At 36.1% G+C, this 27822-nt stretch overlaps 3 protein-coding genes across 5 annotated transcripts; 1 reads left to right on the top strand and 2 right to left on the bottom strand.

Moving 5' to 3' along the window:
* Positions 1 to 1963: 1963 nt before the first annotated feature.
* Positions 1964 to 8184, bottom strand: LOC130710283 (uncharacterized). Of its 2 annotated transcripts, none has more exons than XM_057559487.1 (10): positions 7802 to 8184; positions 7658 to 7701; positions 7433 to 7565; positions 7155 to 7290; positions 6406 to 6968; positions 5589 to 5871; positions 5221 to 5500; positions 4410 to 4565; positions 2644 to 3111; positions 1964 to 2526 (listed from the first exon to the last, which is right to left on the bottom strand). In XM_057559487.1, exons 1-10 carry the CDS (start codon positions 7989 to 7991, stop codon positions 2224 to 2226), a joined length of 2556 nt encoding a protein of 851 aa, XP_057415470.1. In that variant the 5' UTR covers positions 7992 to 8184; the 3' UTR covers positions 1964 to 2223. The 2 variants fall into 2 exon arrangements, with proteins under 2 accessions (XP_057415470.1, XP_057415469.1); XM_057559486.1 differs by having other exon boundaries at positions 4410 to 4568; positions 7802 to 8183.
* A 5360-nt stretch (positions 8185 to 13544) lies between these two features.
* LOC130715364 (uncharacterized) lies at positions 13545 to 18870 on the bottom strand. 2 transcript variants are annotated; one of them, XM_057565451.1, is made up of 12 exons: positions 18739 to 18870; positions 18472 to 18638; positions 18271 to 18379; positions 16664 to 16752; positions 16115 to 16171; positions 15862 to 15970; positions 15662 to 15763; positions 15469 to 15533; positions 14838 to 14941; positions 14607 to 14671; positions 14216 to 14270; positions 13545 to 14120 (listed from the first exon to the last, which is right to left on the bottom strand). In XM_057565451.1, exons 2-12 carry the CDS (start codon positions 18627 to 18629, stop codon positions 13960 to 13962), a joined length of 1074 nt encoding a protein of 357 aa, XP_057421434.1. In that variant the 5' UTR covers positions 18630 to 18638; positions 18739 to 18870; the 3' UTR covers positions 13545 to 13959. The 2 variants fall into 2 exon arrangements, with proteins under 2 accessions (XP_057421434.1, XP_057421433.1); XM_057565450.1 differs by having other exon boundaries at positions 18733 to 18835.
* A 1471-nt stretch (positions 18871 to 20341) lies between these two features.
* On the top strand, positions 20342 to 26732 carry LOC130713811 (carboxyl-terminal-processing peptidase 1, chloroplastic). The gene is made up of 12 exons (XM_057563619.1): positions 20342 to 20794; positions 21084 to 21203; positions 21765 to 21902; positions 22094 to 22198; positions 22306 to 22474; positions 23455 to 23531; positions 24496 to 24540; positions 24706 to 24789; positions 25276 to 25314; positions 25400 to 25462; positions 26057 to 26186; positions 26276 to 26732. Exons 1-12 carry the CDS (start codon positions 20414 to 20416, stop codon positions 26329 to 26331), a joined length of 1407 nt encoding a protein of 468 aa, XP_057419602.1. The 5' UTR covers positions 20342 to 20413; the 3' UTR covers positions 26332 to 26732.
* The last annotated feature ends 1090 nt before the right edge of the window (positions 26733 to 27822 follow it).

Here is a 27822-nt window from a genome sequence, read left to right as displayed (position 1 = left end):
TAAGCTATAAGCTACCTGAGATAGCTTATAGCTTAAAGCTTTAAGCTACTGAAATAAGCTCATTCACCAAACACTTTTGAAGAGCTTTTAAGCTAGTCAGATAAGCTTTAAGCTAGTTAAATAAGCTATAAGCTAGCTGAAATGGCATGCCAAACATAGCCTTTGACTCTGTTTTTGGCCTTCTTTGGTTCTCTTTCTTTTCTTTTTCCCTGTTGTATTTTTGTACTGTACTAATTTCTCTTGTTTGTTTTGGTTTGAAGTACACCTAATACTTCCTTTAATATAATCGTTTGGCTGATAAAAAAACCTATCACATTGATCATTACATTTTTATTCTTATTCTCTCTTGAGTGTGGGTGAATTTAGGGTGTGAATATATAGATTTTTATTGTGTGATGTAAGGGGGAATATTGTATAGAACCTAAATTAAAAATTGGTTATCTAAATTACACACATATTTAATCACATTATTTCTAGATGACGAATAAGATTATTTAAAAAGAATTATAGAATTTCTAACTTATTTATTTTAAACATTATTGGCCGCCAAGATGAGGTTAAATAACCTCTTGAAGTAAGTTAGGCAACCTCAAATTAAAATGAGAAAGAAAGACAAGAGAGATAAGTAGGTGTGAACCTCTTACTTCAGAATATTTACGGTGCCGGTGGTGTGACTTGTGAGTGAAAGCAATGCAGAATATGAAAATGTTTAGTTTATCATAGGTATTACTGCAATAGTTAACAGTGTAATATTCAGATGTATTAATTAATTTCAATGATAATCGATGTACTTTTCAAAGCAAAGCAGCATACTGCATATATGCCTCATGCCATGGGATTGTTTTATTCAACTATCGCTATTTACGGTGTCATTGAAAGCAATGCAGAATATCAAAAATTTAGTTAATTAGGAATTATTGCAATAATTACTTTAGTGTCAAATTCCGATATATTTCAATAATAATCGATGTAGCTTTCAAAGCAATGCAGCATAGTTAATTAGGAATTATTGCAATAATTACTTTAGTGTCAAATTCCGATATATTTCAATAATAATCGATGTAGCTTTCAAAGCAAAGCAGCATAGGAATACCTGGTTTACAAGCTATTAAAACTGAGATAATATACTAAAATTCTGTACGGAACCAAGCTATTAAAACTGAGATAATAATCTTTCAAAAAAAAAAAACTGAGATAATAAACTAAAGTTCTGTACGGAAGGAAAAATATTTTTGTGATGGATACTTGGAAAGATAGTTTAGTAAAGGCCAAGTGACCCAGTAATGGGGGGAGGAGGCCATAGGACTACTTATAGAATTGAGTGTACTTGAAGGTTAGCTCAAGTGGTAAGAGTTAGGAGACATAAGGGTCGGGTATAAAATGTGAAAGGTTAAGGGCTAATTTACTAACAAAACCAACAGCTAACATTTGCCTATAAAAAAAATTATAGAATTCGGTATTTTTTTTAGAAAAATGAACAAAAAAATCTTTAAAATGAGTGGTGTGTTTAAAAAATAAAAACCAGTTATGATTATAATAAATATTTGTAAATATTAATGGTTTCACAACAATTATAATTCTATATTTTATTTTGAAAGATTTGCCAACTAAAATGAGTGAGATATGCTCAAACTCGAGATGTAGGAAATCCTAATAACCTGATCCTTCAAAGTCAAACAAGATTATAATCCTAAGGGTGTGTTTAATTATCTTAAAATCAAAGACCAAATCAACAAAAATGGTCATGTAAGTTATAAAAATTAAAGGTGGATATAGGACAAAAACATCAAAATAACGGCATGAATGCATTTTTCAGTAATAGAGGAGCAAATCTTCATATCAAACAATCTAAACGGTATTATGTTATTGAGTATTGATTCATACGGGTGATGGTGAATGATTTGTTAGCTATGTGGAATGCATATCAAAAGACTAAGAAAAGAAGAAGCAATATCAGACAAGCTTAAAAGAGGTAACATCCAAGAAACTTTTCACTATAACCAGATGAGAAAAACCTAATGGGAAAAAAGAGTATTGTTTGCAGTACACCAAATCAGCACACACTTAACTTAAGTACCTAAGTTAAACATCACGAGCATAATTATGTAGAATACAATTTCCACGGGGCAGCTTCAGACCAAACACTTGATAATTAGACCGTGGAAATGCCTCTGATAATATCAAGCTCACATCAAGACCCTTAAAAACCGGGAGCGATTACGATTAGTAGCTGTTTTGCCAAATTTGTTGGGACTGCTTAGGTTGTTGGCTCTGAGAACCAGCAAGAGACTCCCTAGCATTCTGCTGCTGCTGCTGTTGCTGATGTTCCAGAGACATCCCAGTCTGAGAATGGTAGAAATTAGGGTACCCAAGTTGTCCGAAATGCTGCTGCTGGGACGGCTGCTGGTTTTGTCGAAACCCAGCCGGTTGCTGATTCTGTCCCTGGAAGCTGTAATAGGTGCTGGGAGGAACTGCAGACATTGTTCGCGAGCCGGGCCCATGAACCCACATTGGAGAATTCTCATTCTGACACAAAAAAAGAAAAAAAAAAAGACAATCAGCCTCGTTCATTCTCTTCATTGTATATTGTATTGTAACAGAATTAGAAACAGTTGAAGCATTTTGAAATGAAGTGCTTTCTACCTGCTGCTGCTGTAGTGAAATCATGTGATTGGCATCCTTGTACTGGGAGCTTATAACATCATCATATCCAATGGTTGTGCTAGTAGGGGCAGATGGTGGATTTAAAGGATAGTTTCCACCAGGAATGCTGGTGGAACTTCCAAAACCATATCCAGATGGAACAGCAGCAGACTGAGGCAAGCTGCTGACAGAAATGCTGTTTTTGTACTGTGGAAGCACAGCTGCCAAAGATTGGTGGTATGTGCTACTTCCAGCAAAAGCCTGCTGAAACGCAGATGGCATGTAGGTATAGCTCTGAGGCAAAAATGGATAACTTATCATGTTAGGATAATGTCCCGGAGGAAGAGTAGGCTGGGCGTAGGGATGGACAGCAAGGTGTTGAGGAAGTGAAGGTCCAGTGGCAACATTGGCACCAGGCAAAGCTTGTGGATTAGGTTGAGGCGCTGAAATGTTGTTTGCCCTTAGAGCCTGCATGTTGATGAAAAAAATTATCAAAAGACTGATCTCCTATGTTCTCTCTCACTAAAGCAATACAATCAAGACACAAATTACTCAGAGCATATATGTAATACTAAACAATATTAATACAGACGCATCTATGACTTCTTCTAAGAATATGTCTTGGACACAATTGGGTATATACCCTTTAAAAACAAGAGTGAAAATAAATATAATTTAACACACATTGCAAATGTAATGAATAGCTAACATTGTAGATACAGATGAACCCACTACCCATGACATTTATGAACTATAACATTTTTTAGATTCAGTTTGGTATACCCTTAAAAATACGGGTAATTTTTTTTACATAATAAGGATACTCCAAAAAACGGTGGTTCATCTTTACTACCATATCCATATTTGATACTGATATACTCAGAATACACTAACACTGGTATAAATATGTAATAGCTCATCATCTAATCACTACTTGTAATCAATATATGCATGGAACAACATAAGGCATGTTACTGATAGATCACTAGCATACAACCAGGAAGCAGTGCACTGCAGAAAAATATGGATTAAATCAAACACATACTATATTGGCCACAGGTCAAGTTAATTCTGACACCTTGGCACAAAAGTTCAAAAGCCTTCCTCATTTAACATGTCCTCTGAAATGCTAGTAACACTCTCATTGATTGGTAGAAATTCATGTGGGGCCCACTATATTAGAAGTGGGTTCCGTGTTTTTAGTGGACCCCACATGAACTTTAACCAATAAATTGGAGTGTTAAAGAGAGGATTGCAAGCATTTTTTCCTTCATACAATGTCATATAGGAAACACTGATCAGCAAAAGATCAGCTCATATAAAGGTAGTAATCAGTTATCACTCAAGTAGCTTAAACCAAAACATGTAAAAGGATTTTCCTTTTCTGACAATAATTCATGAATGAAAACAATCAGGACATCTTCGGATTTTAAATAATGTCACATGGTGCTCAAGTAAACAGTTGGTATGTAAGTAATACACATACAACACCAAAGTTGACCTATAAACATAATAGCTAGGGAGAAATTTCCATTTCCTTAACAGATGTGGTTGTCGTTAATTTTTTTCACTGTTAACCAGAATTTATCGGTATATAATAGCAGCCCTTAAGGCTTAAATACATTGTGCCAATGAATTCTAAAACACTTCTGGATGAGAATAATCAAACACTTTACAAACCATAATACTAGGTTTTATTTATGATTCAACCACTCAAAGAAGCTAATAAACAAAAAAAGGTTGAATATGCTAGTGCAGAAGTGTACCTCTGACATGGTTATAGAGGGACCACCAATTGAAGAAGCTATGTTGCTATATTTCGTAGGCATCGATTGAGTTGCAGGGAAAGGTGAGTATGGGTTGTCCTCCCTTGCTGTTTGAACCGTTGAAGCCAACAGAGCACTGGGCAAAGTAGTGTATGCCTGCTAAAAAATGGCACTACAAGTTAAATCTTGATAGCAGAATTGACAGATCCTATCAAAGTATCAACATTGTAAGATACAACAAATCAAAGAAACACCAGGTTTATTCTATGCAACAGAGAAGAACAGTAAGAACACAGCACAACACCAAGAAGAATGAAATATCCAAGAGGAGGCATTTGATGCTGAAATTCTCAATTCCTTCACAAAATACACTTTAAAATTTTTCTAAGCCAGTATTCTACTATAGAACTACCACAATTTCACAGAGAGCATCTACTTGATTTACTCTCTAGGAATGTATAGAAGCAAAGAACCAATTATCACCTAGCATTAACATTAGTCTCTAATTAGTTCGTTCCAGAAAAAAAAAAAAAAAACTGATTAATTGAAGACCCGTAATAAGACCCATCCTGAAATTCGTAACTCTACAATACACCACGATTCTACTACCACAATTTTTTGGAAAGAATAAGCTTCATTTACTCTCTAAAAATGGATAGCATCAAAGCACCAACCATTCCCTATTTGAAACATTAGAAAATATCTGATTAGATCGTTATAGAGCTCTAATAAATTTAGGACCCAAAGTAAGAAGCAGTTTTGAAATATATTACATAATGCACATCCAAAATCTAACAACTATATGTATTACCATTACACTAGAGAAGGGAGACAGGTTCTGGATCTGCGAGCTTGTCTGTGAATGAGGATATGTCACATCTGGCTGTTGAGCATTTTCATAAGTAAACTCATGTGAAGATGAAGGAAATGAATATTGATTTTCATGAGAAGTTTCAGGGGGTTCGGGTTTTAAACCCTCAGGTTGTGAAATGGAAGGATGTTCATAAACCCCAGCATCCACGTTGGTTATGTGAGCCATATTCCGATCTGAGGTAGTAGTAAGATGCTCGTCTCCATAATACTCAGGATTTCTGCAAGAAAAATTTAAGACATACAACTAAGTGAACTATGAATGACTATAATATGCACAATAAAGCATACCATTTCCTAGGTACATACCTGGCATCTGAGGACCCAATTGTTGCAACATCGGTTGCTCCAGATGTATCCTCCAAGTTACTTTTCAAAGGCCTAGAAGCATGTGGCCCAGATCCAGAAAGGGAAGCATCATTGACAGCTCCAAAACTTCCAAAGCTAAGATTTAAGCATTCTGGAGTATGAAGTAGTAGGTGATTTGGAATTACTACAGAAGGATTCTCCTCCTCTGGTTCTGTCCCTTGATCATCATTGTGTAAATTAAGCTGCTCTAAGTTTGCAGCCACCGATGAAGTACCATCTTCAGCTGAAAGAAATTAAGACTCAGACCGTATGTATGTAGGCTCATATGGAGTATTGTCATGATAATCAAATAGCAGTATTAAGTTAATTAATACACTTTTTAAAGAATTTAAACTATTAGAGACCATATACAGGTGTGTGAATATATTAGATAATTAGTATTACAATAATGCTCCTAATACACTCAAACATATGGAGGATGAGGGGGAAAAAACAAAATGAACAAATAATTGTGATAAAGATAATCATGAAAAAATCGGATTGACTTAGAGAAAGGGATATCAAAAGCACATCGCCTTATGACATTTCCATGACTCAAGTAGTCAAGTGTTTCTGGCAAAATCTAGCATGTGTGCTTTAAAGTGTACAAAATAGACATAAAAAACATGAAAAGTGGAGGATTTTAAAGCATATTTATATGGTGGTATAATCACTCTATCTCAAGTAGTTAAAACAAATTTTATGGAAAGCATATATGTTCAATAGAAAAGAGATACAACTGCAGAAGACATGTAAAATGAAAAGGCGTCCTCTTCACCTTCATTATTATCAAAAGGGTGCCGATGAGATTGGTAAGAATTTATGTCCTTGTACAAGCTACCATCAAAAGCAGATGCACTTTCTGAACTATCCTCAGGTACACTTTGAACAGGTACAGAAGTAGATCCGACATTGTCTGGATTCTCAACAGGACTATCTTCAGGTACAAATTCATCAACATGGTTATTCAGTTGCCGATTGGCTTCACCAAAGTTAGATGAGTTCGTGTAGTACTCAGTATTTGGATGCGTATCAACGACCGAGGAGCCATAAACAGCTGGTTGGTGTTCAATAGAAGGCCATTCATCATTCTGTTCAACATTGGGATTAACAGCAAAGCTTTGATCATTAGTGTTCTCTGAAACCTTGGAAGCATGACCTTGATATGAATTCAAATTGTGATTTGACGCTGCTGAGTTATGCACGGGTGCCTTGGGCTGTGGCCTACCCATCTTGACAATGTCAGCCATTGACACTTGACCCGGGTTCAACGCCCATGCAGATTGCACTCCACCATGTTGTAATGATGAAGATACTCCATCACTGACACCAGCAGAATCACTGCCACAATTTTTAACATTTGTAAATCATACTATTGCATTTCATGCCATATAAAAGTAGCCTGATTCAGTCTCACTTGAGAATAACTAAGCCACACACGCTATCCTAAAGAATTTATTTAATTCGAATTCAATCAAGCACGGTTCTTTTACTATCTAACTACATGTGTGAAGAAGGAAAATATACCTGTGGCTGTAGGATGGTACTTGTCTGCTCGCACTATTATCCCACGCATTGGGTGCAAAAAACGTCGAGCCTCCTCCATAAGCCGGCGTTCCATTTTCCTTCCTCGAAGCAGGCTTTCCCTGCAGGAGACCAGAATCTGATCCCCAAACACAGCATACAAAATTTTAAAAACAACTAAAACAAACTTCATATATAAACTCCACAGCAAAGTTAGAACAAAAGCATATCAATTCAATTCACATAATTCAAAAATAGCAACAACCACCCTCCACACATACCACTACTATTAAACTGGGCCGCGCCCCCACGCCCAGCATAACGGTCAGCACCACCTCTAACACCACCACCGCCGCCGCGACTAGATGAATTATTATTCGCCCCGCGAGGCCTAGAATCTGTTGTATCCTTACTCTGAATCAAAATAACCACAAAAACATGTCAAATACATAAATTACACAGAGATTGAAGACATAATTAAATTTCAAAAAAATAAATAATAATACCTCTTTCTTCTTCTCTCGTTTGCTCTTGACCTCGTGAAAAGGATCTACAAAAACGATTAGCAAACACGAGATTACAAAAGGGAATGAAAAAATTGAATTCATAGTGCTGAAATTGAAAAACCCTAGTTCGAGAGTTCTCGGTACCTTGTGAGAGTAAGCGACTAACAGCTTCGTTAGGGTCCATGTTACAGTCTTTGAGAGTGGCGTAGATCTCGTTATCGGGGATGTTACTGACTATTTCCTTCAAGCTCTGAACCATCTTCCGACTCGCCGGCGGGATCCCCGCGAGTGAAGCCTTGTTGTGGCCCGCAGCGCCACCGACTTTGCCGCTCATGGTGGTTACTCTCCGATCCGCCGCCGCCGTCACGCACAGTCCCGGCTAGGGTTCCGCCTCAAATAGAAACACCGCGATCAAAATAGAGAGTCTCTTTCTCTTTCTATCTAGTTCGTTCGTTCGTTCTCTCAGTGTTTCTCTCTCTAAACCTAGATTTGCACCCAAACGGAAAAAGAGAGAAATTGAAACCCTTCTTCTCCTTTTCTAACTTACCCTTCTCAGTTTCTCTTTTTTTTTTTATTTATTGTTTTATAGGCTTTTTTTATATAATTTCATATTTTTTTATGGGATTTGATTTGATTTGATTTGATTTGATATATCTTCATCTATGATTTTTTTTCTTTCTTGATAAGCATCTTCATCTTCGAATAATCTGATGTTTTTTCTTTCTCTATTATAATTATAATTATAAAACATTAATGTGGAGCCAGCATGCCTTTTATTAATAAATATTTTCACAAATTTTATAGGATCTAATCAGTGTAATTTGTAAATGTGTTTTCGTAGATAACTTAAGTGGTAGGAGCTCGGGGACATATGGATTGGGTAAGGAAAAGTCCAGAGATCGATATCTAACGTGTGCAATTTATCTTTCCGATGTAAAAAAAAAAATCAATGTAAGAGTCGATTCTAAATACAATTCAATATATGAGTTTAATTATGATGTACATGATGGTATATTATGATCTCACATTGGAGGAATAATTATGTTCATTTTAAATTTTAATTCAATTTGAAATATATTTTCTGATTTTACGGAAATTAATCGGCTATCTGACAATTTACAAACCTTAATCCATAGTTTATTTGATTATTTTTTTGTACAAATAGTTTATTTGATCTCGTTATAATTTATATGACAAATAAATATATATGATTCTTCAATTAAATTGAAACTCTTCAATTTCTTACTATCACTATTTTTAAAGAGCAAAACTTATATCAAATTTTTTATATCTATTTTATCAAGTTTTCTAATAATATAATGATAATGATACATATATATATAGAGAGAGAGGATGTATATAATTTTAAAAAATTAAATTAAATCCTTATTTATTTTTAGAAATAAATAAATTCACTTGTCATGTTTAGAAATGAGTTTTTTTCTGCTTTAGACGTGCTCTGGGTTTTTTTTGTTCTAAAAACTTTTCTTTGAGTTTGATTGATTTTTATTAGGAATCACACAATAAAAGTGTAAGCTAGTTCGTGTTTTGATTTCTCATTTATCTCTAACCAATTTTTGCATACACTGCAAAACACAAAAATAAAACTGAGAGCTTCTTCCATTGTGTTGAAAGTACTTCAACTAGATACAAAGACAAACTCAATTGGTACAAGTACAACTGTGATTTCAAAGGCAAAATCTCAGTCAACTAGATACAAAGACACACTCAAGTGGTACAATTACAACTGTGATTTCAAAGGCAAAATCTTAGTCAAACAGTTTTACCTTCACCCTAATCATGCTACTGAGTTTTACTTTACTCTACTCTTTTTTTTTTGATGCTACTGAATTGCACTTTACTCACTCACATTAATAGCTCTACATGGATAAAAATCTAATATAGATTTTTTTTTAATTATTATCATCTAACAAATTCTACCTACCCTAAACTCTCGTACAATATTGTTAGGTATAGTTATGATTTCGATTTGTGATTATGGGTCCACTAGATTTTTAGTTTCAAAACAATTTTCAGTTTTGGACTTAATACTTTTTTTTAAACACAATCAGGTATTGTTTGAATTTTTAAAACACAAAATAAGGTATGGTGCTTTGCAATGTCGTGCTAAATATCACATATGTTTTTATTATTGGCCTATTTGAAAAAGAGTTATCTAAATGATTGTTGATTACTAACTCATAATTCAATAGACCAATATTTTTCTTATAAATAAATCAATAAATAAAATATAGAAATTATAACTCGTTTATCTTCAATGTGATTGAACGATGATTTATTTAATCTAAATTTTTTCACGAGTCATTTAAAGGTGTTTACTACGAGTAGAGTAAACAAATTAACAAAGAATCCCACAACTCAACAATATGAGATCAGATCCTAATGGATTCTTTTTTCGTTTATTTATTAGTGAGCCAATTTAACTGTGTACATAACATAAAGGCTTAATTCCACTTTGGGCCCCTGATGTATCAGAAATGAGCGATCGGGGCCCCCCGTGTTTAAACGTAGCGGTCGGACACCCCAACGTTTCAAAAACGTGCGATCCAGCCCCTTCTGTTAAGCTCCGTTAGTTGACCAAACGGAGGCCCTTTCATTAATTGACGTGGAAATTTTTTTTTAGTTTAACATTAAATTTTTGACCCAGAATTTTCCCACTCAATTCACAAACCCAATTCCCCCAAATTTTACCCTAATTTCACCTCAATTCCTAACTTAGCAAGCAACAGAAGAGAGATCGAGAGGTTTGTGCGGCTTCAACCCCTGAAGTTCCTGGTTTTCTTCAAGCTTCGAATCCAACGGTGCTCAGCCAAAGATGGTGCGTGTGGCATGGAGAGGGAGAGGTCGTGGACGGCGAGGATCTTCTATCGAAGGGAATCCAAGGCAAACGGTCCCTGTAGCTCCTGCTGTGGTCCACTCGGTCACTCCTCCGAGGTACCTTTATGGCCTTTTCTCTGTCGTTTCCTATATAGAATATGTTGGTGATGTTAATTTATTGAAGGTCTTTACTGTGGTTGTTGGCTTCTAGGTACCTGTGAATATATTTCATGGAGGGAAGTTTGTGACTCACCCTAGGTCTGAATATATTGATGGGGAATGTGAGAAGCTCGAAACATGTGATATTGATACCCTAAACTCAATTGGGTTGAACTGTATTGCAAAGGGTCTAGGTTATAGCTCATTTAAAGTCTGGTACCTTCAACCTGGGTTTGGTCTTCAAAATGGTTTGAGACCCTTTGTTGATGATGCAGATGTGTTGAGGTTCTTGAATGAGCACAGTGGGAGTGATATTGTGAATTTCTACATTGAGAAACTCACTGATGTTCCTGGATCTTTAGATAAGCTGGTAATTGATGATGATGTGGTGTATGATGAGGTAGAGATAGTTTCTTGCTCTGTTGCTCAACCTAGTTATCTTGAGCCTGAATGTGATGCACAACCAATATCTCATCTCCCACCTGAACCTGAACCTCAAAGTGAAGTTGAAGCTGAACATGTGCAAGTTGATGGTGAACCTGTGGTAGTTGAAGCTGAACCTGTGCCAGCTCAACCTGAAGCTGAACCTGTGCCAGTTGATGTTGAACCTGTACCAGTTGATGCTGATCCTGTGCTATCAAGTGAAGATGAAGATTACATTGGTAATTCAGATGATGAGGATGACAGTGAAGTTAGCCTTGATGACAGTGATTATGAAGAAGGCTATGACTGGAGTCAAGTTCTTCCTGTGAATTACAAAGCTCCTCCTGCTGTTTGCCCAAGCAAAGTTGTTTCTTTTTTTGAAGATGAGAATGAGAATGAGAATGAGAGTTCTGAAGACCTAGAAAGTCCATATGACAGTGATGAGGACTGTGAGAAGCTAAGGAGGAGGAAATTTCCAAAATTCAAGGTGGGAGGTGAAAGTTCTGTGATCAAATTTGAGGTTGGCCATGTATTTACTGATCCAAATTTGTTTAGAGATGCTGTGAGAGACTATGCCCTGCAAAATAAGAAGGATATTGTGTTTTAAAAAAATGAACCTAATAGGATTGTAATCAAGTGTCAGGAAGGGTGTCCATTTTATTTGAGGGCTTCCAAGTATGAACATAATAGCTATTGGCAAATTGTCACACTAAAGGATGAGCACACATGCTACTTGAGTAATAAAAACAGACAAGCAAGGCCTTCCTTTATTGCTAAGAAATTTGTTCCCCTTCTAAGGCATACCCCTCACATGAAATTAAAAGCATTGGGTGAGGAAGCTAAAAATAAGTGGGGTGTGAGACTGAGTAGGTTTCAGTTATCTAGAGCTAGAGTCAAGGCACAGAAGATGATTGAAGGGGCAACCTTAGAGCAATACAAGCATCTCAGAAGTTATGGTGAAGAATTGAGAAGAAGTAATCCAGGGAGCACAGTGGTAATCAAAACCATGGCAGGGGCTGGTGTAGCTGTATTTGAGAGGATATATGTATGTCTAGCTGCATGTAAAAGAGCTTTTGCCACCACATGTAGACCTCTAATTGGTTTAGATGGGTGTTTTCTCAAAGGTGTTTATGGTGGGCAACTCTTAACTGCAGTTGGAAAGGATGGTAACAATCAGATGTATCCTATAGCTTATGCAGTTGTGGAGGCAGAGACAAAAGACTCTTGGGACTGGTTTCTGGATTTGTTACTGTTTGACTTAAACAGTATTCAGAACAAGAGATGGTGCTTCATCTCTGATCAACAAAAGGTGCTTATTTTACCATATTTGCATTTTATTAATCCTACTTCTATGGCTACTTTTATTGTTACTGTTAAGCCTTACTGTTTCTGGATTGATTGTTTTTTAAGGGACTTGTTCCTACACTGGCAGCAATGGATGAGAATGTTGATCACAGATTCTGTGTTAAACATCTGTATGCAAACTTCAGGAAGAAATACCCGGGGGATGAAATGAAAGGAGCACTGTGGAATGCTGCAAGGGCATGTACTGTGCCATGGTGGGAAAAGGCCATGCTCAAAATCAAAGAATTGAATGAGGATGTTTGGAATGACTTGAAGCAGGTCCCTATGAAACAATGGAACCACCCAACATGTAACCAGCTTTGACTCGACACCACAATCGCAGTACCTTGTTCGAACAGAGCCATGGGTATTGGAGCTTCCACTTGCACTTGACATTTGAATCGAACGAGCTTCTTCCTCGTTTCTTACTCTTCGCGCTTCTTCCCCTCTTCTGTTCGAGCTTCTTCCTTTCTTCTTCTCTTCCTTTCTCCTTCTTCTTCGAGCTTCTTCTTCTCCCCTTCTCTTCTTCTTCTTCCTTTCTTGAATTAGGTCAAAATTAGGGTCGAATTCTGATTTGGGGGGGGGGGGGAATGGGTTTCAAAAATTTAATGTTAAACTAAAAAAAAAATTCCACGTCAATTAATGAAAGGGCCTCCGTTTGGTCAACTAACGGAGCTTAACAGAAGGGGCTGGATCGCACGTTTTTGAAACGTTGGGGTGTCCGACCGCTACGTTTAAACACGGGGGGCCCCAATCGCTCATTTCTGATACATCAGGGGCCCAAAGTGGAATTAAGCCTAACATAAAAGAGGAACAAAACATAAAAGGTTCGAAGATCTGAATTCAAAGAACCTTAGCATTATATTTGGACAATATAATAATAAAATAAATCTCCGAAACATGGTTGTTAAACCAAACAAATTATATATACATAGGTTCGATTCTTTGGTCATTGGATGATCAGAAGCGGGTTTCAAATAGTACTTAAATATACAAAATATACAGTGTCCATTATAAAAGTAGAACCCACAATACACTAGTAAAATCAAACCCACAGAAAATATTAAACTGTGAAGAATATAACAATGATTGATGCTTATCTACCAACAGCAAAAAACAATGATTGATGCTTATTATTATTTATTATCTACATATACTTGATTCTATGTCGAAAGCATATAATGTTTGGATCATCTCCGATCTCTCTCCATTTGAAATATGAGTCATCAATTTTATATTTAATTGTTCAAAAGAATTCAGAACTCGGACCATGGGTTAGGACTTTAAAGGTGGAGATGGGACAAAAAGATTTTTTTCAGATAATTAGACTTAAAATCAACTACTGAGATCTCAAAGGGAAAGGAGAGCATAATCTAGTTGTAAGTAAATTAGACCCCACATATAACTCATCGTTAGAAAAATCATTTGTTGGGACAAACTTGTTGAGAGCAAGCTACAGTTTCTCAAACGGGGAATATCCGGGTAGAAAATAGTCTCTTTCTCTTACAGACGTGGATCATTGAAGCTATTTGCATTCATCAGGGACAAGGATTTGGAAACCTTGAATGAATCTTGTCAATTTCTTCAATCACTTCAGATGTGAGATTGATCTTGCATGCATTTAGAACCTCCTGGAGCTGCCATGATTTGGTAGCCCCAAAAACAGCACTAGCAACAAGGGGATTTCGCAAAACAAAGGCTGCTCCAAAAGAAAAAGGGAAAAAATAAGAACAACTAGGAAGAAATTAACAGTTGACCAGCAAAATATAAATAACCAGGAACAAATTAGTTGACCTATAGCAAGAGAGACAGGATGAAGACCATATGTTTTTGCAAGATTAAGGTATTCCTGCAAAATGGGAAAGATATTAGAAGACAGAAAAAAATGGAAGTCAAGATATTCATGCTCAGACCCAAAAAGCATGACATATAAACAGTCGTTGGTGACAAGAATGCACACAATTTCTCACTCAAATTTCACATGACAGAGAATGCTACCCCATTATAACACATGTTCAAGTTCTAAGGCTATCAGTTAAAGCACACAATTTTCCTAATTCAAATTACATAATATGCTTTAAATCAAGCCAAATTTCAAAACACTAATCAAAGTCGTGACATTAAAATAAGCTAATCAAAATATTAGCGTTGCAACAATGTTGAGGACTGAGGAGAATCCACTTACCTTAGCAGCGGCCTGCATAACTTTGTTGGACAAGTTGTATCTGGACTCTCCTTCTGAATACTTCCCTGTGAGTGAAAGCAACGGCAATAATATCAGTTAGGTAAAACCATACATACAAGGTACATGCCTTACATTTTCTCTCTTTCCTTTTTTCATGTTAGGATTTGAGAAGGAGTGTTGGGGGTGAAAATACTTGATAAAAATAAAACATATCTCAATATGTTAATTTACCTTTAAAGAGATTGAACCGAGCATCTTCCGGACCTCCACTAGGGGAAAAGTATTTCCCTGAAAGTAAACCCATTGCGAGGGGACTATAGGCCAACAGGCTAATACTGAAAAGAGAAATCAATTATCCAAGAATGAAGCTTTGCCGAAAATGCAGGAAAGTTTTTAGTTTCACTGATTATATTACAAATGTAGTAAAAGTCACGGATATTTTCATGTGCTAGGCTTTAATTGTTCCATGCATTTGAAGAAAATGGAGTTTTACCACTCTGTCTATTAAATATGATATAAATAATATAAATCTGATTGCTAATGCTTGATCTAATATGCCCTTTCAACTATGTCTCCAATAACCCCCAACAGTTCATAACTTCTCTTAACATGAGAAAGGTGTTTTTTATGAAGCCTAAAATCAATTACTATAACTTTATATTTTAATCATTGTTATGAATCAAACAACCCCAAAAGTTTAAACTGTTAGGTTGAAAGCACGTAAATGATTTTTGTTCATGTATGAGTTGTTTGGGCTTGAAGCATCTATAATGCACTGGTCTACCCTACTTTATGCGGAAATGTAACTTTTATCTAGAAAAACGAGGCAACAAGGATCAAATTCTAAACCATTTGACCATACCTCTCCTGATGGCAGCACTCAGCCATTGCAGAATCAAAAGTTCTACAGAGCAGGCTATACGAATTCTGTCACTAAACAAAAGAAAATTAGTGCCCAAAGCAAACTTCCAAAAAAGAATTGTAGGGTCAAGGGTAAGGGTTCCACGATGGAAATAAAAAACACAGCAGAAGTTGAATGGTAGTGAGTGATAAACCTGTAAAGATACTATCTTTGGGTAGGAAGCAAATTTTTCTGCGGCCTGAATAAACTTCATCACGCCATATGGTGTTTCATTGCTAAGACCAATGTACCTGATCTGCCAAAGCCAAAAAATGCACTCATTTTCAAACTCAGGATTCAGGAATTAAAATATTGATAAGTTGACAGTTGAAGCAATTTGACAAGACCACTTACCTTACCAGCTTCCACAGCTCTGCTGAGAGCTTCAAGTTGTTCATCTATACTAATTGAGGGATATTGCCGAACTGGGTCATAATCAGTTTCTCCAAACATTGGAACATAGCTACAAGGATTTGTTAGCACTTCAGGATCTAATTCTTATATATATGTCATCTATATATGTATGTTCATATGGGCAAAAATAAAAAAGCTGGCCAAAATGTAACATTCAACAACTGAGAATTGAAGCTAACAAAAACATACAAACCGATCAGGCCAATGAATTTGATAAAGATCAATATAATCCATTTGCATCCGCAACAAACTGCATAAATTCAATAACAGTGCTATTATAATATAATAATTAATACCAGACAAAGAATCATATGATGCAAAATTAATATTATATTATATCTCTTCTAAGCTGGAATTCTCCACCAGAACCCTACCCCTACCTTGAATGTCTGTGTGACTGAGTGTATATCATGAACCATCGCAATCTAAGACTCCATTACTATGGTTTTAATTTTTTCAGGGTGGATTTGTAAAACAGACTTGCTGTGCGAAGTACTGTTATCTGTTTTTGGTTCCTTTTTTTTAATATGAAGACAGTTACTATGAGGATAACTTGTCCATCACAATCAGCTCTTGATCTGATAAACTGGGAGGTAGTCAATATTGTTGGCACTGCAAATGTTATCAACTTTACTCTGCATACTACCCAGTTATGTAATTCCACTAGAAGATAGACCAAATTATCATAAGAATGAGAATGTGAATTAGTGTTAATTCAGGAAGATTCAAGAAAGCAACTAACCTGTTATCAATAGCTTCCATAATGTTGCTAGCATCCAAACATGTCGGACCACCTCTTATCCAAGTCATCTGCCCAGATGGTCCAGCAACCTATACAAAGTCCAATAGTAGTCTTGTGATAAAAATCAATGTTACAAGAAGAATTTCAGTAAAACAGAATAATTCATAGGAAAATGCAACATTCAAGCAATTAAAAATTAACAATGGTTACTTGAAAATTAAGGTAGCGTTTGGTAGACATGTGAGAACGGAACGGAACGGGACATATTTGTTCAGTTCCGTGTTTGTCATGTTTTAAGAGGGAACGGAACAGGACATAATGCTTCAGGAACGGGACACTTTGGTTCCCTGAAAAAGGGTGGAACGGAAGAGAACAGAACAGGACACTAAATTAAAATACCAAATTGCCCATAAATTTGTTCTATTATTTCCAATTGTTTTTCACTCAACGCTCATTTCATCTGTACAGCCGTCACCCATTTCAATTCTCTTTCCATGATCATACACCACGCACCTCCCCCATTTCCTCCATCTTTATTTCTGTCAAACATATACTGCGCACATGAGATCTGCTAATCACGAGAGAAAAGGGGCAATCTCACTACTGCAATGCTATTTTAGGTATCAAAGAAAATGCTATTTTAATTGAATCTTGCAATTCTATTTTAATTGAATCTCGCTACTGCAAATTGTAATGTTATTTTGATGTATATATTAATATTAATGAAGAAGAAAAGGTAACGGAATAATTAGCAAACATGTATAATAAGATGAAGATTGCTGGTGCAAGTTTCCAGCCGTTTCACATTTGATAAACAACTCAATCAATTTTTTTATGTTTTAAAACATGATAGGGGTATACTTATAATTAATTTTATGTTCTGTTCTATTTGTGATGTGTCTGCCAAACACAGCATACAGAACATTCTTGTCCTGTTCCATACCGTTCTGTTCTGTTCCGTTCTCTTTCCAAACGCTACCTAACATTCATGGGGTGTTCTTGGTTTTTCCTGTGGTTCTTTTTTGGGTTCGTTTGTGTGGGCGTTTGGGGCTTTTTCCTCTTTTGCGGTGTTTATTTGTCCGGCGCTGTATCTCAAGCTTTCTTCTTTATTAATATATATTAATTGAGCTTTCTAAAAAAAATGGTTACTTGAAAATAAAAAATAAAAGAGAAGCAATATGCTAGATGATAATACTGGCATCCATGTAAATCTCAAGTGGAATATTTTTTTTTTTTGATACATCGGAAAATACTCAAGTGGAATATTAACAATTATTCCTGAATGGAGGTCACACCACACAGAATTTCTTCACCAAGTATATTTGTCCCCCCGAAGAAAGAGCCACATCAATTATCCCAAAAGCTTAAGTTGTTGGGTGAGAGCCACATGAATGGTTTCATATTATATTTCTAACATGCTACTCGTGAACAGTCACACACATCAATCAGTTGAGAAGTTCCGATAAGCTTCTAAAACTTAAAAATAGAGTGCAATAGAGAAATGGTGCAATTTTTCTTGTGCCCATTACATGTTTGAAGTTTGAACAGCTTCATTTTCCATTCAGACATTTAAACAAACAGGTTGAAGACAGTAATAGATAGAAAACCTTAGTTGCAATCACAAGACGATCCCTGGGAATTTTCCTTTGTCTGATCCAACGGCCAAGATACTCCTCACACCTCCCCTGAGTCTCAGCACGCTGAGGCACCGGATACCTGAAGTGTCAATGCAAATAAATACAACATGTTCATACAAAAATCAAAGTCACAATGCAAGAAGAAGATGAAGAAGAATTGAGAAATAGTACATTTCAGCAGAGTCAAAGAAGTTGATGCCAGCATGAAAGGCTTGATCTAGAAGGCGAAGTGATTGGGGGAACGTGTTCTGCTCCCCAAAAGTCATGGTTCCTAAGCAGAGCTTTGAAACGGTGAGATTAGGACCAAGGTTGGACACAGGAACAGACATCAGCTTCAACTACATACATAGCATGACAAATGCAGTTTCAGCTGTCAAAATTGAAATGAAACAGACATTGGTTGAAACTAGTGTTACACAAATATGAAATGACCATTACGACGAAAGAACGATGTCGAGAACTGAGAGAAACAAGTGTGCGATGCTGTGGATTGGGTTCGTGTCATGCCATGGAGAGTTTGTCTCCACATATTAGCACATGCTAATTTTCACACATCTTATTGTAAATTTTTGTATTTGTTTTTTTCTTCACAGATAATGGATGGATTTTTTTTTTGTTTACAAGAGGAAGTCACAAATAATGGGTTTTTTTTTTTTTTAATAAATGTGATTTTTATTAATTTTGTGAATATTTATAAAATGTAGATAAACTTTTAGGTTAAATATGTTAATTTTTTCTCCAACAACATCTTGGTCTATTGCTAATGATCGAACTCGAGAAAAGTCATTAGTTGAAATAAGCAATCACAGTTTCTCAAATAAATGAACACTTATCACTAGAAGTAATGAATACAAATTTTGTTAATGTTCCCTAACCACCTCCTATCAAAAAGATGTTTGAATCTTGATCAGTCCAAATACAATACCTGCACTTGTTTCCATTTTTTGTTCTGCTTCTGTAATTGGGTTTGTAGCACCCACAATGCTACATTATTTTTTCATTCTTTTTGGCCTTTCAAAAAAAAAAATACAAATGCGTATATCTAATTGAAGGATACAATTTAGCCGATGATCCAAAATATGAATTAAAGAAATGTGCAAGGAAAGAAAGATTGCTCTTACAAAAACAATAGAAGAAGGTCTCGTACTTTGAGAGACCAGGATCATGGTCGGAATAATAGGGAATCACCACATCTAAAGTGATTCGTCAAGGAGTTGGATATGAGATCGATCCAAATCACAAAGATTTGGTTTTCATCTTAGTAATTAATAAGTGTTAGTATATAGACTATAGTGGTGGTTAAATATGATTACATTAACGCTTATATCTAAAATTCAATATCAGATTACACATTTAAGTCTGTATGACAGTGTGTTCGTGGGGTGCCTTCTCGGGGTGGTCTTGGCGGTTGTTTTCGGAGTGATCAAGGTCAGTGGATGGGAGGCTTTTTTGGCTTCATGGATGACACTTGCATCCTTCATCTTGAGTTGCAAGCTTTGTTCCATGGTCTGAACATCGCCTGGGAGCAGGGGTTTTGAAGGATTGATTGCCAATCTGATTCCTTGGATGCAGTGACTCTAGTCAAGTCGATGCCACCTTTCTACTCATCTTTATGCATGTATGATTTGGGATATTAAAGATTTGTTGGATCGGGCTTGGATGGTGAACTTTTATCACACTTTGAGGGACGACAATGCTTGTGCGGACTTCTTGGCTAAGCATGGTGCTGGGCAAGGCGAATATTTAGTTGTGATTGAGCAACCGCTTCCGGGTTTGGGTTTGCTTCTTCTTGCGAATGCGTCGGATATCTCCTCCTTGAGGACGTAGTTTTTCTCTTTTTTCAGCTCATGTAAAAAAAATTTACACATTTAAGAAATTTCAGCTAGAGTAGTTTAATACTACAATAATAAGAAATTGAAGTTGTTATTTTGACGGGCAAAATTGAAGTTGTTAATGGTTCTTACTTCTTACAATTGCTGCACACGAGTGTAATCCTAATTAGTAGTTACATTGTCCACGTAACATTCTCCAGTTGATACGATGTTAAAGAGCAACACAATCTCAAGTGTGAATCCTAAGTTACCAATCACCACATCACTTCCAGTTCCAGAAGATGAACGTGTGGCTCAAACTCTCCCCACCTTCCACCACCACTGCAACACTCTCAAGACCACCACCTCATCTTCCCACCATTCCCACCACCATTCCCAGAGACAGAGTCCCCTGCTCCACTTGGGTTTCCAACACACTCCTCGCCGGTGCTCTCTCCTTCAGCCTCGTCTTCTCCTCGCCTCCTGCAATTGCTCTTGAACCTCTTTCCCTTCCAGCTCCTCTCTCTCCTTCCTCTGAAGCATGCCGTGATGTTGTTCAGCCTCGAGAAGACACGGTTCAAACGGTGGTCACCAATGAAGGGCTTGTTGAGGAAGCTTGGCAGATTGTCAATGATAGCTTCCTTGACACCGGTCGTCACCGCTGGTCTCAGGATACCTGGCAGGTAATATAACATCACCCCACATCAAAAGTTTGCATCCTTTTTCATTTCAGATAGATTTTGATTGTGGGTTTGGTAATTTGCTTTGAAAAGACTTACATTGACTAGAGATATATACAAATAAGTCTTTATTCAGGGTAGAACAATCCTCACCATGAGCTAGCTTTTGGGATAGAGTTACTATTAAACCGAATTTTAAGAGTTTTGCTTCATTGATATTGTAAGACAATATGTATATGGTACTGCATGATGGATGGTTGATGCTATTGCTAATAGCTGTATTTGTTTCCAGCTGAAGAGGGAAGACATTTTGGGCAATTCCATTCCGACAAGATCAAAGGCACACCAGATAATCAAGCGAATGCTGGCCAGTTTGGGTGATCCTTATACACGGTTTCTTTCCCCTGAGGAGGTAATTGGTTCTTCAATTTTAATAGGAGGCTTTCATGTATAAGGGTACCTGCCACATGGTTTAAATTGACAATGGGTGCTAGTTTTACTGTGTTTTCTTCGGTTGGCACTAGTTTGCCTGTATCATTTCATAGAAAAAAGAAATTCACACACACACACACACACATATATATATCTTCCAAGTTCCAACACATAAAAGGAAAACTTGATGCTAGAAAGCTACCGCTATGCGCGGGGTCCAGGGAGGGGCTGGACCTACTTTGTGGTATGACATGTGCAATTTGGACACATGTGCAATTTGGATTCTGGAGAAATATATGCACACATGTGCAATTTGGATTCTGTGTGCATATATTTCTCCAGAATCCAAATTGCTGCCTTTCAACCAGTTGGATTCTTCTAAGATATTTGTTATACTAAATAATTCTTGTGATATCATTCTCTTAACTGTTGTTTGGTTTGCTTGTATATGATGATATAATACATAGACCTCTGTACTTTCTACTACTGTGATCTTATGTTTTTTATTTAATGGCCTGGGAACTTTTTTCACTGTTAAAAGTTCTCCAAGATGGCGAGGTATGACATGACTGGTATTGGAATAAACCTTAGGGAACTTCCTGATGAAAATGGAGACCTCAGGATGAAGGTATTGGGAATAATATTAGATGGTCCTGCTCATTCTGCTGGCGTGAGACAGGTAGACACCGATGACTCTACAAATTGACTAAGCTAGCATCTTTAAAAAATTATGGTTTCTCATGATAAATTTTCTTTTTCTCTTTGATTAGTTCTTGAAGTTACTATGATTTGCTGGGGGTATGTAAAAAGACCTATTTTATGTCATAATAGTTGTCCTGTGTTTTTTTTCTTCTTCTTTTTCTCGGCTAGGGGGATGAAATATTGGCTGTCAATAACATGGAAGTCAAGGGAAAATCAGCATTTGAAGTATCAACCCTGTTGCAAGGCCCTAATGGAACATCTGTGACTATTCAGGTTTAGGATTCTAATTCCAAGTTAGTTTTGCCACCTGATCTGGCTTTTGTTTTTAGTTTTATTTTTAACGTTCAACAGTTCAAGTTTAAATTGTTTAATTCTGTCAGGTCAAACATGGCAACTGTGGACCTGTTGAATTAATAGAAGTCCAGAGGCAACTTGTTGCTCGTACACCAGTCTCTTATCGCCTGGAACAAACTGAGGGTGGTGCTACTCCTGTTGGGTACTTACGCCTCAAAGAGTTCAATGCATTGGCCAGAAAAGATTTAGTCATCGGTCAGCTTTTCTTAATTTTAAATTGGACTTTGTTGGGTATAAACTATAGAGTGTTGCTTTCTTAACAAGAGGATGCTTTTTTGTTAGAGATATAATACGAAACCATTTATGTGTCTTCACTCAACGGCTTAAACTTTTGAAATGGTTGGTTCATGACAGGGTATTTGAACCTTTATGATCAAGTAGGTCTGGATTTTGATTATTCCTTCACCCATTCATCTAATAAAAAAGTTGCATTTAAAAACAATATACAATGTCATATTTCAAGCGGAAAGCACTCTTGTGTGACGGGCGCGTGTTAGAATATGATATAAAGCCATTCGTCTTCAGCCAATAGTTTAAGCCTTTGGGATAATGGGTTCATGACATTTTTTATATGCATTTGGTTTTAAAAAGAGTGGAAAAAATTAGCAATCTTCGCTTACCAATTGTTACTCTTAGTCTTGCATGCTCTGTTCTTAATCTTGAGATAATCTGGAGGTTTTGATGAGAGAAAATATATGCTTGTTACTTGAAAAGGATGGAATACAATGTTACTTCTTGGTTCTGTTTTTGCTTTTACCATGTCTCATTTAGAAGTCAACTAATGACCTGAATCAGTAAATGTTATGATTGAATTATTGATTCATAGGGGAAATCAATGCTAAGCGAGTCGAATATTTTAATGTTTTCCCCTAACAGTATCGCCCTCCTTTAGTAAGGTTTGAGCTTTTAGTGCCTCTTGCCTCAAGGAATTAGAGCTCCCCACCACTAGGATGCCTGCTGCCTCCAACTAACTTGACCAGGCTTCGTTGGGGACATCTTTTATATACCTTATTTTGTTTGTGGTATTATAATACATCATCTGCTACGTGTATCTCATGCAATAGTGCAATAGTGAATACTGAATAGCATACAAGCTTAAAGAATGTTTGAACAGTAAGGCTGCAACTTTTTTTGGATATTTATATTCGCTCCTGAATGAATAATGAATTTTACAGCAATGAAGCGACTTCAAGACATGGGTGCCTCATATTTTGTATTGGATCTTAGAGACAATCTCGGTGGGCTGGTGCAGGTTGCATTTCCTTATACCTATCTCCCTCTACCATTCTGATTCACTTCTTTGAATTTGTGTTTGCCTCACTAAAGTAAAGATAAACTAAATAAGGGAGCCTGAGGCTTCTACAGGGTGGTGAGTCAGTACAGATTAGGCTGAGAGAATTTGCCATTTTTCAGTTGCTTCCAATACCATTAATGCTAAATGGCCAGTGTATTTGTTGCACCCATCTCTTTTATACTTTTTCATGAAAACATGTGTCTATTCTTGAATATGGGCTAAACTAAACTCTACCTTAAAAGCTAACTTGTGAGGTGATGATTGCCTGAGATTTTATAAGCTTTATTTTGGTCATATCTCTTTATCGAACCGGAATCTCAACACACCCCTCACGTCTAAGGTTGGACATCTGGACTCTGGAGTATGGACTGTGGAGGTTGTAGAACTTATTTTCTTTTAGTTCAATGGGTGGCCTAACTCTAACACAAAAGCTAGATTATGAGGTGATGACTGCCCAAGCCTTAGTGAACTCTACTTTTTCCATATCTCTAGTCGATGTGGGATCTCAGCATCTACTAAACAAACGTTCCAAGGAAATGCAGCTTCCCAAAGAAGAAAGACAAGCATTGGAAAAATGGTTCAGTACTGCTACTGTCTAAAATCTAAATCAATAATAACAATAGAAACAACAAAGAGTGTGAGCATTGATACAATGGTAATTGGTAAGGTTTCTGCATTCTGACCCAGTGATCATGGTCACTGTTTCTAAGTAGTAACTGTAGGAACTAGGAACAGTCTCAATCGAGTTGTATCTAAGTAAATTTTCATAATATTTAAGTAAAATTGTATTTCTCTATCAGGTTGTGCTCAAACGTGCTTTGGTTGATAAGATACAAGATAAATGATGCCTGCTTTGTATTGAATGTAATTTTTGTTTGCTTTTGGAATTTGCCTAATTTGGTTATCCCTTTAACCTGTTCAGGCTGGAATTGAAATTTCAAAGCTTTTCCTAAAAGAAGGAGACACGGTATGTTAATTTTGTGCTTGTTGCTGATTATTGTAATGGTTTTGATTTAGTGTAAATTGCAGCTTTTATAACCTTAAACTTTGCCATATGCATATTACACCTTGTTATGCTTCTTCAACTGTTCCCTTAACACAGACTTGTCCTTTTCTGATGTATTCATGATAGGTCATCTCCACTGTTGGGAGAGACCCTCAATTCCAGGATGCTATTGTTGCAGATACTTCACCATTGATTCAAGCCCCTGTTATTGTAAATTTTCCCTACATCTGAAAATTTTATAATTATATTAGCTTCAAGGAATTATTTCTACTTCTCAATTTCCTTTTTTGGGTTTTGTCTTTGGGGCAGAAATAGTTCAAAGACATTTCTTTGTCTGATTCGAATGAAATTATTGATTTGATTGTTCAACAGATAAATGGTGATACTAGTTGCCCAATGCCCATTCATAAATTTTGATAACAGGATATTGCATTCAAATTAAGCATGAAGCCGTCGAAAATACAAAGATAGGAGAAAGCATAGGAGATTCATTTAAAGAAACCAGTACCCCAACCTCAACTATGCTTTTTTGTATATAATACATTCTTAGTTGATACGTTAAAAAGGAGTAAATTCTAAAATTGAGTTGTGGAGAGAAACTTTGGAATCCAAAGCTTTATGACTTTTCATTTTGAATGACTCATTTTGTGGACTTTATAACAAGGTTTATGAGTCTTTATGGTTTTTACCTTGCAGGTTTTAGTAAATGACAAAACTGCAAGTGCAAGTGAAATAGTGAGGAACTCAATTTCTTAATGTATTTGTTTGGTTTTTCAGCTCTTACTTCTTGTGATACCATTATACGTCATACTTATTTCAGGTTGCTTCAGCACTTCATGATAACTGTAAGGCTGTTCTTGTTGGAAAACGCACATATGGCAAGGTTTACAATTTTTTTCCCTGCTATGTGGTTCAAACAATTTGTCTACATTGTTTCAATCTGCATTCTTGTTCTGAGAGTCCCAAGTTCATTTCAATGCCTTCTTTTTTAGAGCACTTTAGCTTAGTACTTGGTGTATATCTTTTTGAAGGAGTTCTGCATAGACCATGTAATGTTAAACACTACTTTAATTGGCATGACCTGTTAGCTCTGTGCTTTTATTTCTTTTCTTATTTTACCTTTCATACTATAGAAAAGATAATAGATATCTTTATGTGGTTTTTTCATATTTGCAAATGTTGTATTGTATAGGAGAATCGGGGTATAAGAGAAACTATATCTCTACTCAGATTAAGAAATATATATGATATGCAATAAGGAAACTCTTAGCATTATACAATCAAATTAGGAATATAGGGTAACTTTTTCATATATTCCTTATATATATTGATGTGTTTCCTTATTTGAGTAGAGATACAGTTTCTCTTATACCCAGACTCTTCTATATATTGGCTTGTACATGTATAGTCATGATCCGATGTGGTTTAACAGCCTCTTCATGACACTTGACACTTCCATATGCAATGCTTCTAACAGGGTCTAATCCAATCTGTATTTGAGCTTCAAGATGGATCTGGTGTGGTTATCACTGTTGGGAAGTATGTAACACCAAACCACAATGACATAAACGGCAATGGAATAGAGCCTGACTTCCAGAAACTTCCAGGTACAATTATATTTTTCTTCTTTTAATTCTCTCTGTCATAGTCAAATGGTAATAATATGGCTCTTATAATGTGAGCCCCATATTTGCAGCCTGGGATGATGTCACCCAACGTCTTTCAAAATGCAGCATGCTTCAGAAAGGATAGAACAGTTTCTATGACATTCCAATGCAATCTTTTGCTAGCTACCATGCATATCTCAAGAACTTCAGGTTAAAACTACATATATACATGCTAGCTACCATGTATATCTCAACATTGGTAGGCACACACAAGGGATTGGCTTGGAACATTTGTAACTGTTCCATCCAATCAAGATGAACTGAATATATTGGATATATGAGTGAGAAGAAATGAGCTCAAGAAGTATGCAAGAGTTTGTATCCAAGAAGCCAGTTGCAGAACTGAAGCAACTTTGGTTTTCATACTAACTAACATGATTTAACTAATGTAAGACTTTAAAGTGAGTTTGTCTTTAAAGTGATAATGTAATACCGTATCTACCTTTGATTTAATTTGAAGTATATCATAATCTTAACCTGTAAAAATCTAAGAATGACAACACATTTACCTTCTAACTTTGCATATCAACTCATTTTATCGGAGCTCTCTTTTTCAGTTTTCATTAAACCTACATCTAAGTCTAACTAATGTAAGACTTCATTGCTCGCTTTTTAAATTTGTAATATTTGCTTTTCAAAATTTTTTTTGTAATATTTGCTCCATTAAATCCATTGAAGTGTGAGTATCAAAATTATTCTATCTCTTCGAATACTGAAAGGGTTGGTAAATTGGAACCAAGTCTTGTCCTATAACTTCATAACATAAGCCAAACCATTAAGCAATGCCCTTAAATACCATCAACCAATAATCCAATATAACTTTAAACCAATTTAAAATTTAATTTAATTAAAAATACACAATAGCATTTGAAGTTATTTTGCTTATGTGTGCCATACTAATGGGGCGCTGACAGTGTAATGAATGATTGATTAGTCTCACATTTATCGGCCGTGAGATACCTTGATTAACACAAAAAAATAATGAAAAATTGAAAATTGATCGTTAAATATAATACTATTAAAATTTTGTCATTCATTTTCAATTATGAAATTACCGGTGGGTGTAACGGTGTTCCTCTCACTCTCCACAAGGAAACCAAACCTTAAGCAACCAAATTAATGCCTTCAAACAACACACATGGACGACATTTCAAAAGCTTTAAGCAATTCAACTTCAGCACCTCCTTCCTCTGCATCTGCAGTAATTTTCTCCATGTTCTGACTTGAACGTTTTAGTATCCACTGAGGACTTTCAAGTCTTCTACTAATTTTTTCTAGTAATCTTGATGATGATCCTGGAGTAAGATCGAAAAATGTTATATCTCCTTTTGATTTCCTGCAAACTCATATTTCAATGGCATAGCTTGAATTCACTTTAATATTCTCTTCATGGTTGTTTTTCATATTCTCTTCATGCAATGGCTGTTCCAACTTGCAAGTGAATTATCATCCTTTTTATGCAGGTAGATTTGACAACCTTACTGTATTATTAAGAAGGCTTAATTGCACTTCTGATCCCTGATGTTTGGTCTTTGTGCAATTTACACCCCATTTGTTTTAATTGAGCGATTTTAGT

Source organism: Lotus japonicus, chromosome 4, assembly GCF_012489685.1.
Source record: "Lotus japonicus ecotype B-129 chromosome 4, LjGifu_v1.2".
In the NCBI taxonomy this organism is placed as follows: Eukaryota; Viridiplantae; Streptophyta; class Magnoliopsida; order Fabales; family Fabaceae; genus Lotus; species Lotus japonicus.
The sequence above is the reverse complement of the archived record's forward strand: the minus strand, read 5'-3'. Positions and strand labels throughout refer to the sequence as shown.

Coding starts and splice junctions, on each gene's coding strand:
- LOC130710283 (XM_057559486.1), bottom strand. CDS start 7,991: ATGAGCGGCAAAGTCGGTGGCGCTGCGGGCCACAACAAGGCTTCACTC. Junction 7,566..7,657: donor AACGAGAGAAGAAGAAAGAG/GTATTATTATTT, acceptor ATTTTGATTCAG/AGTAAGGATACAACAGATTC. Junction 7,291..7,432: donor GGCCCAGTTTAATAGTAGTG/GTATGTGTGGAG, acceptor TTTGGGGATCAG/ATTCTGGTCTCCTGCAGGGA.
- LOC130715364 (XM_057565450.1), bottom strand. Junction 16,172..16,663: donor ATGGAAGCTATTGATAACAG/GTTAGTTGCTTT, acceptor GAATTTATGCAG/TTTGTTGCGGATGCAAATGG. Junction 14,121..14,215: donor TCCTGTCTCTCTTGCTATAG/GTCAACTAATTT, acceptor CTTTTGGAGCAG/CCTTTGTTTTGCGAAATCCC.
- LOC130713811 (XM_057563619.1), top strand. CDS start 20,414: ATGAACGTGTGGCTCAAACTCTCCCCACCTTCCACCACCACTGCAACA. Junction 21,204..21,764: donor GGTTTCTTTCCCCTGAGGAG/GTAATTGGTTCT, acceptor CACTGTTAAAAG/TTCTCCAAGATGGCGAGGTA. Junction 26,187..26,275: donor TGACTTCCAGAAACTTCCAG/GTACAATTATAT, acceptor CCATATTTGCAG/CCTGGGATGATGTCACCCAA.